Below are 8349 nucleotides of genomic sequence, written 5' to 3'. Positions count from 1 at the left end.
GTACAGTGTTTTGATTCTATCAATCACCTCCACCTGTTCCAGATGCGTTCTTCTTCAAAATGTAATCTCTTTAAACCCCTAGGCTACATGCTGTCTGCGGAGTCTGATGAGAACTTTTAATATTTTATTTAGCCATTATTTAACTCTTAAAATCTTCACTAGTGCACGGCCTAGTTTTGAGCTCTCCAATAGAAGTTGAAAAATTGTGACACAACGCAGGTACCGCAGCCACGTGTCGCCGTTTTTCTCAAATGTATCTTATTAAAATCTGAATGTAAACCTTACCTTAACCACACTGCAATACCTATGCCTAACTATAACCTTACATTTGTCTTGATGAATGTTTACGATAGGCCAGCCAATTTTGACGCTGTGGTAACTAATGACAACCAAACGCATGCTGCCATAATTTCGGTTGTCATTAGTTACCACATCCACAAAGTCATTTTACAAAACTTATCGTATAAATCTATGAAAACAAAAATGTGCTTTTTGGTCTCAATTGAAGGTTACGGTTAGTCATAAGGTTGGCAGTGTGGTTAAGGTTAGCGTTATAAGAGAAATTGTACAAACAGGCAGGGTTTAGACATAATTATGACTTTGTGACTGTGGTAACTACTGACGGCCCATTTCAGTATTAGCGAGTTTCCGTATTAGGTCTGCTGATTCGGAGGAATCACGCGGAAGTAGTAAATTAGACGCATCAAGTAGTGCAAATCACCAACCAAAACAGTGACATTTTGGAAAACTAATGAAAGTAAAGTTTATTTTATTTTAAACAAGAGGACATGTGCCAGTTCCATTCCGATAGTTAGGTTATTCCGTAGAGGTAGCCTATTATCGCTGAATTGTCATCATCAGATAGAGTTATGGCATGTAGCGACTCTATGGTGTCAATGAATGGAACTCAAGTAAGTGTGAACTATTTCAAATAAAAAGTTTTCATGTCTCTTGTATGTGATATTTAAAACGAATAGTAAGCCATACAGTCGGATAGTTGTCAGTGTTTGTCGTTCAGAGTGTATGTTGTTTTGTGTGTTCCGTGTTTTTTTGGTAGGCTATGCTGCATTGCCTCCGTAATGCATAGCCCAAGAATGTAGCCTACTGCGAGCATACCCTTAACGTCCAAGGACCTTATGTTATGTTCAGAGGCAAACTGTCACTGGCAGCCAATACAGCCAAATACTTAATCTAAACGTAAATCGATTCTCAAATGCGGTACGGTTCTAGAAACGTTATTGCCCTCTACTTTTATATCACAACAAAATAATTTCACAAATGCTAAATATACACGTACACTGTTTTTAACCGGCTTTTACACAATTTCAACCGACAGTAGGCTACTTTTCAGTTCAACACGTTTTTGGCTGTCGTTCTGTTACAAACAGGTGTTCGGCATGCTATATAGCTAATGATTGGCTGACAGCCGTGGTATATCAGACCTTATACCACCGGTATGACAAAGCATTTATTTTTACTGCTCTAATTACGTTGGTAACCAATTGATGAGAGATAAGACCACCTAAATTCAACAAAAGGCTAACTTTGGGGGTCTCTAAATAATGCTAATTTAACCATATACCTATTTGTTTAAAATGCAATTTGTAGTCTACTGCCATGGTGGTAAATATGGAAATCAATGCTTATTCCAAATGAAAAGAACACTCTCACCTCAGTGTCATGGTTTAAACCATTTTAATTTCATGTGGCTGCACTTGTCATCCTGGGTCGGTCCTGTATTTTTAGACCCTTTTCAGGTGTCCCGACTTTTCTTTCTACAAAAAGGTCCTATTGTCAGCGAGACACATCAATTAATTCAAGCTTCAAGAGTGTAAACCTAATGACAATCGGCAAATGTCATTACACTTTTTGGTGTTCTGTAACATATCTATCTTTCCATATATCAAATGGGTGTGTGCACAGTGAGTGCCCTGTTTGGATGCTGGAATGAATTAACATGTGCAGGTAGCCTACTTTTTGAAGTGATTTGTTTGACAATCAGAAACCTCATGACTGACTGTGTTCATGCCACATTAAAGGTGATACTTTTTTAACCCCTTTTTCGTGGTATCCAATTTGTAGTTAGTCTTGTCCCATCGCTGCAACTCCCGTACAGACTCAGGAGAGGCGAAGGTTGGGAGCCATGCGTCCTCCGAGACACGACCTCGCCAAGCCGCACTGCTTCTTGACACACTTCTCACTTAATCCCGGAAGCCAGCCGCACCAATGTGTCGGAGGAAACGACGAAAAGCTGGCGACAAAGTTAGCGTGCAGGTGCCCGGCCCGCCACAAGGAGTCGCTAGAGCGCAATGGGACAAGGACAATCCCAGCCGGCCAAGCCATGAAAAAATAGAGAACCCCCTGAATGTCACAGTATAATTCAAACTCTTCCTAAAGGCACACCAAAAAAATTCCCGAGGCAAGCTGAAGTTCAGAGGCTGAAGTTTACGCCCTTTGATTTTTGTTTGGTCAACTGTAGGGATTCTTCAATTAAGTGTTTGTTGCCATTCAGCAAAAGATGAATAGTTTTCATTCACATTTTTTCCCTTGACAAAATACTGCACCAAACATCTTAGTTAAATGTAAAATTGCGTGACTAAGATCTCCTCTGCAAAAACGTCAAAATTAATGACTAATTTCTCGAATTATTTTAGATTAATTCTGACTATTTTGAGGAAGTGTATACTGGCTCCGGTGTCTCAAGATGGGCAAACAATAGTATTCTTGCTTTTTTCTTGTTTTTCAAGCAAATTCCTTTCTAAGGGAGGATGTGCCAACACATTTGGTTCGCTTAGCTGAGTTCGGATAGGCACCAGCCGAACCCGAAGCCTGCAGAAGGCTTAACCCTATAAAGGTGTGTAGAAATTGTACCTTTGTTTTTTGAAAATTATTTCTCGCTGATATGAAGGTTATGTTTCAAATGTTTCCAAAACCGTATCACAAAAGAGGCATATCAACGTTTAGAATGAGCTTTGGTTCAGCATCGTAGCACCCCCTCAGCTAATCAAAATGGACGTGGAGTCATGAGAAGGGCTACAATTTGCTATGCTACTGTCATGTGACACAAATAAAAGAGAACTCCTGCGCAACCGTAGTGGTATGATGCAACTAATTTTAAAAAGTATGAAATCGCGTCACAGCAGCTGCACAGACAAAGCTTTATAAACTACTCAGAGTTTTTATCAATGTGTTGAAGCTGAACATAGTTGTGTACACATGGCAGGTGTGTACAGAGTCACTATCCTGCAACTGTACCTGAAACGTTACAGAGCATGTTTAAATGAAAGTGACAATGTAACTTACCAAGTATCATACCTGGAAGGTCTCTCACATTGACCTAGAAATCAAATGAATGAAAAGACACTCACTGTCTAATATTATTGGATGCGTGTCTGATAGAGAACTTGTGGTTTTTCGTGTCATATGTTTTACAAGTCCTCAGGTTAGGCTTGGGCGATATACCATATACCAGGTTATTTAAAATACAGATAGTATGATTATTATTTTGTGGCGGGTGGACCCCCGCCTTGCAAGTGGCTGCGGGGGTGTTTTCTACACCACTGCTTATAACTAACTATAAGTTATGCATATCTATAAGAAATCTAAGATGTATCAAATAAATCCAGCTCAGGGCTCCAGCTAAGCATTTGGTTTGCTAATTTGCTAGCTAAGTGGCTAGATGTCAAGATCAAGCTTCTTGGTGACAGCAGAGACATGCAATCCCCTCCTGAATTAAGATCCATGTTGCCTAAATTGTTTTGTGCGTCAAATAGCGCCCCGTGTGTGCATATTCAGTCATACTGTATACCTCGGTATGGTACAGAAGCTGTATGAAAGTCTGGATAACCCTACCCAACCCTACCTCAGGTCACAAACAAGGTAAACCACTCACTATATACACCACCTACTGTGCTCCATGAGCTTATACACACATGCACTCCACCATAGGTTATTTAGGCTATTCTTACTCACTTTAACCCAGAAATGGACTGGCCACAGGGCAATTTGTGCAGATGTCAGATGGGCTTGTCCATCTTTAGCCCAGTGTGCCTTTAGAAAATGTTGTTGTTTTTTACACACAATAATCATTATTTGAATAATAATGGGGTCTTCCAGGGGGGGAAAATGGGCACATGTTGTCAAGGACAAAAATGGGATTGTGTGTTAGAAATGCCCTGGCCTATTTCTGGTTCCGTGCTGTAATCTATTCATTTGCATGTTGTGTATTCATTTAAATACGGTGCATCTCTCTGTGGTTGCTCTACAGGTTTCCTATATTGGACATGACTGTGAGGACATCCCAGAGTACCTTGGAGAAAGATATGGACTCTTGACAAGACGGCTAGATCTCAGCTTCAATCAGCTAAGGTAGGAGATGAGCTGAGATGAGTCGTGAATACTATCATGGACACAGTGTTGACTTGAGTGGTAGTGGTGCCTTAAATGGTGTAGTGGTGCCTTGAGTGGACCTTTGTGGTAGGTCACATCTCTTATTAAAGCTACAATATATAACGTTTTGGGTGACCCGACCAAATTCGCACAGAAATGTGAGTTCTAGATTTTTCATTCCTGTTGAAAGCAAGTCTAAGAAGTGGTAGATCTGTTCCCAAGCGATTTCTGTATAGTGCATTTTTAAGGAAGATACCACTATGTAATCAAGTCTTTATAAATTATTATATGCATATATATACTGAACAACAATATATATGCAGCATGCAACAATTTCAAAGATTTTACTGAGTTACAGTTAATAAAAGGAAATCAGTCATTTGAAATAAATAAATTAGGGCCTAATCTATGGATTTCACATGATTGGACAGGGGCTCAGCCATGGGTGGGCCTGGGAGGGTATAGGCCTACACACTTGGGAGCCAGATCCATCCACTGGGGAGCCATGCCCAGCCAATTAGAATACTTTTTTTTCCCATAAAGGGGCTTTATTACAGCCCCCCCCCCCCATCCCCATCTTGGCAAAAGAGAAATGCTCACTAACAGGGATGCAAACAAATTTGTGCACATTTTAGAGAAATATGCTGTTTGTGCCTATGGAAAATGTATGGGATCTTTTATTTCAGCTCATGAAACATGGGACCAACACTTTGCATGTTGTATTTATATTTTTGTTCAATGTATGTCCTGTACTATTTAAAGTCACGTTGCCACCATATATCAATATATCTTATATCCTATATGGATTAAGATGGAAAGATCCCAATGTGCCCATTGGAGACCATGGAGACCCTCTTTAGACATGACTCACTCTGTTCTTTCTAAAAGGTTCAGTTTTAGTGCCAGGCATTATGATTTTCAAGTTTTCCTTTTTGAATTTACATTGTGCCTGGCTGGCATCGTCATTAAATCGGAAACTAGCACATTCAACTCATACAAGTCTGTATTTGACGTCCATCCATCCATGTCTGATGGCGTGGAAACCGGCCGCTAGGGACAACAGTGAGTGCTTTTACCTTAAAGTAGGTTTCGGTTTTGTTAGGGCGTTGTGGACGGGTATTGCGGATGGGGATAAGCATCAGCCTGAACTTAACTTTAACCATCAACTCCAAATGTTTAAGGTGAACTTTTAACACATTTGGAACAACTTCAACCTTTATTTTTTTTACATACTTTCTTTTCACGTACATCAGATTAGTTACCGTAACAATCTTTGGAATTGGACAATTTTCAGGTAGGAAACCCATTTTTCCCAGTATTCTTGGCCTCGTGTTCTTAAAGCAAAGGTCATACGATCCATATAGTGTATTTATTTAATATACTATATGCAATGTCTACCCATTGTGTCACAGTGGGAGGGTCTTTTTGTAGCCATTTCCTAGTGACAGCCTTTTTACTGGCTGCCAGTAGGACCTTCAACAGGTACTTTTCTCTAGTGTATAACATTCTTCCAACATAATTCTTACCAAGACCTTGAGTTGATAGAGCTTATCAGGTATTTCACCCAAGTACAAAAAAATGAATGTTTTGTTCCATGTCAAAACCCATTATTTTTCCAATGTTAGATCTTATTTCTCCCCAGTAAGATTCAATAGCAGGGCAGGACCAAAAAATATGTGAGTGATCCGCCGTTGATAGCCCGCATTCTCTCCAAAATGGGTGTTGGGAGCCAGTGTGTTTTGATTTCAGTTTAGGTGTTATGAAGACATGTATAACATTCTTCCAACATAATTCTTACCAAGACCTTGAGTTGATAGAGCTTAAGTTGTAACATGTTCATCCATGTTATCAGTTATTTCAATGTTAAGTTCCTCCTCCCACAAAATGTGAAATTTGAGAAACATGGATTGATCTAATTCTAATATGAGAGCTGGTAGAGTTAGCTACCTGTCATAGATGTGAGAGGAGCAACATCTTTGCCATATCTGCGTTAAGTGCAATTTAATATGTTCACATTATGTGCATTATGTGGTTTGGCATGTCATAGGGACATCAAAGACCATGTAAGAGCATCAAGCTGCGTACCAAATGGCACCCTATTTACTAAATAGGAGCACTATATAGGGAATAGGGTGCCATTTGTGAGACACTCAAAGCAGCAGAGAGATGGGTTGGCTGGTACCAAGCTGTGGCCCGGATAAAAGGCCTGATCAATAAATGTGACATGTTAATGCAGGGGCCAAATAAAATAAAAGACCCTTCTGACAGGACCTGAAGAATCACCTTGTGGCAGCTGGTTCAGAGGGATGGACTGGGGGGAGGGAGGGTGGTGCTGTCTCAGTCATCTCAGCAGCAGGACTGGCAAAATTGATCTGACAACTAAAAGAGGAGAGAGGATGGTTAGAAGGTGCTTTTGTTTCAAAAACCCTTTCTTGACCTGTCAGGGCCTTGAAAGGCCTCTGAATGGAGGCTCTTTTTGTCACGTCGTCGAAAATTGTCGTCGTCTTAAGGCAGTTATCTGTGCCGCCCTTGCTGTCTCTGCCTGGCCGATTCCCCTCTTTCCACTGGGATTCTCTGCCTCTACCCTGTTACGGGGGCTGAGTCACTGGCTTACTGGGGCTCTCTCATGCCGTCCCTGGGGGGGGGTGCGTCACCTGGGTGGGTTGATTCACTGTTGTGGTCGGCCTGTCTGGGTTGGCGCCTCCCCCTTGGGTTGTGCCGTGGCGGAGATCTTTGTGGGCTATACTCGGCCTTGTCTCAGGATGGTAAGTTGGTGGTTGAAGATATCCCTCTAGTGGTGTGGGGGCTGTGCTTTGGCAAAGTGGGTGGGGTTATATCCTTCCTGTTTGGCCCTGTCCGGGGGTGTCCTCGGGTTGGGGCCACAGTGTCTCCTGACCCCTCCTGTCTCAGCCTCCAGTATTTATGCTGCATTAGTTTATGTGTCGGGGGGCTAGGGTCAGTTTGTTATATCTGGAGTACTTCTCCTGTCCTATTCGGTGTCCTGTGTGAATCTAAGTGTGCGTTCTCTAATTCTCTCCTTCTCTCTTTCTTTCTCTCTCTCGGAGGACCTGAGCCCTAGGACCATGCCCCAGGACTACCTGACATGATGACTCCTTGCTGTCCCCAGTCCACCTGGCCATGCTGCTGCTCCAGTTTCAACTGGCCTGGGCCCTAGGACCATGTCCCAGGACTACCTGACATGATGACTCCTTGCTGTCCCCAGTCCACCTGGCCATGCTGCTGCTCAGTTTCAACTGTTCTGCCTTACTATTATTCAACCATGCTGGTCATTTATGAACATTTGAACATCTTGGCCACGTTCTGTTATAATCTCCACCCGGCACAGCCAGAAGAGGACTGGCCACCCCACATATGCTCTCTCTAATTCTCTCTTTCTTTCTCTCTCTCTCGGAGGACCTGAGCCCTAGGACCGTGCCCCAGGACTACCTGACATGATGACTCCTTGCTGTCCCCAGTCCACCTGACTGTGCTGCTGCTCCAGTTTCAACTGTTCTGCCTTATTATTATTCGACCATGCTGGTCATTTATGAACATTTGAACATCTTGGTCATGTTCTGTTATAATCTCTACCCGGCACAGCCAGAAGAGGACTGGCCACCCCACATAGCCTGGTTCCTCTCTAGGTTTCTTCCTAGGTTTTGGCCTTTCTAGGGAGTTTTTCCTAGCCACCGTGCTTTTACACCTGCATTGTTTGCTGTTTGGGGTTTTAGGCTGGGTTTCTGTACAGCACTTTGAGATATCAGCTGATGTACGAAGGGCTATATAAATAAATTTGATTTGATTTGATTTGATTTGCTGGAAATGTGGATTCTTCTTGTTTAATTGATTCACTTTGTGCCCGAGTCCTGTCACATGAATAATTGCTAAGTCCCGTGCCCCTGCCCAGTGTTTCATGAATAAATGTGTGCTTATCGGAGCATTAATATTCCTAATGAACCG

At 42.1% G+C, this 8349-nt stretch overlaps 1 protein-coding gene across 1 annotated transcript in view; it reads left to right on the top strand.

The window, feature by feature from the left end:
* The first annotated feature begins 658 nt into the window (after positions 1 to 658).
* The window catches only part of LOC115113099 (leucine-rich melanocyte differentiation-associated protein-like), a 391290-nt gene continuing 383599 nt past the window's right edge, over positions 659 to 8349 (top strand). Inside the window, exons 1-2 of the mRNA XM_029640346.2 lie at positions 659 to 911; positions 4268 to 4368. Coding sequence (XP_029496206.1) covers positions 870 to 911; positions 4268 to 4368 — 143 coding nt within the window. The 5' untranslated portion in view covers positions 659 to 869. The remainder of the gene's footprint in view (positions 912 to 4267; positions 4369 to 8349) is intronic.

This window comes from Oncorhynchus nerka, linkage group LG28 (genome assembly GCF_034236695.1).
Source record: "Oncorhynchus nerka isolate Pitt River linkage group LG28, Oner_Uvic_2.0, whole genome shotgun sequence".
Taxonomy (NCBI): Eukaryota; Metazoa; Chordata; class Actinopteri; order Salmoniformes; family Salmonidae; genus Oncorhynchus; species Oncorhynchus nerka.
Note: the sequence above shows the minus strand (reverse complement) of the source record. Positions and strands in the feature narration are given on the sequence as shown.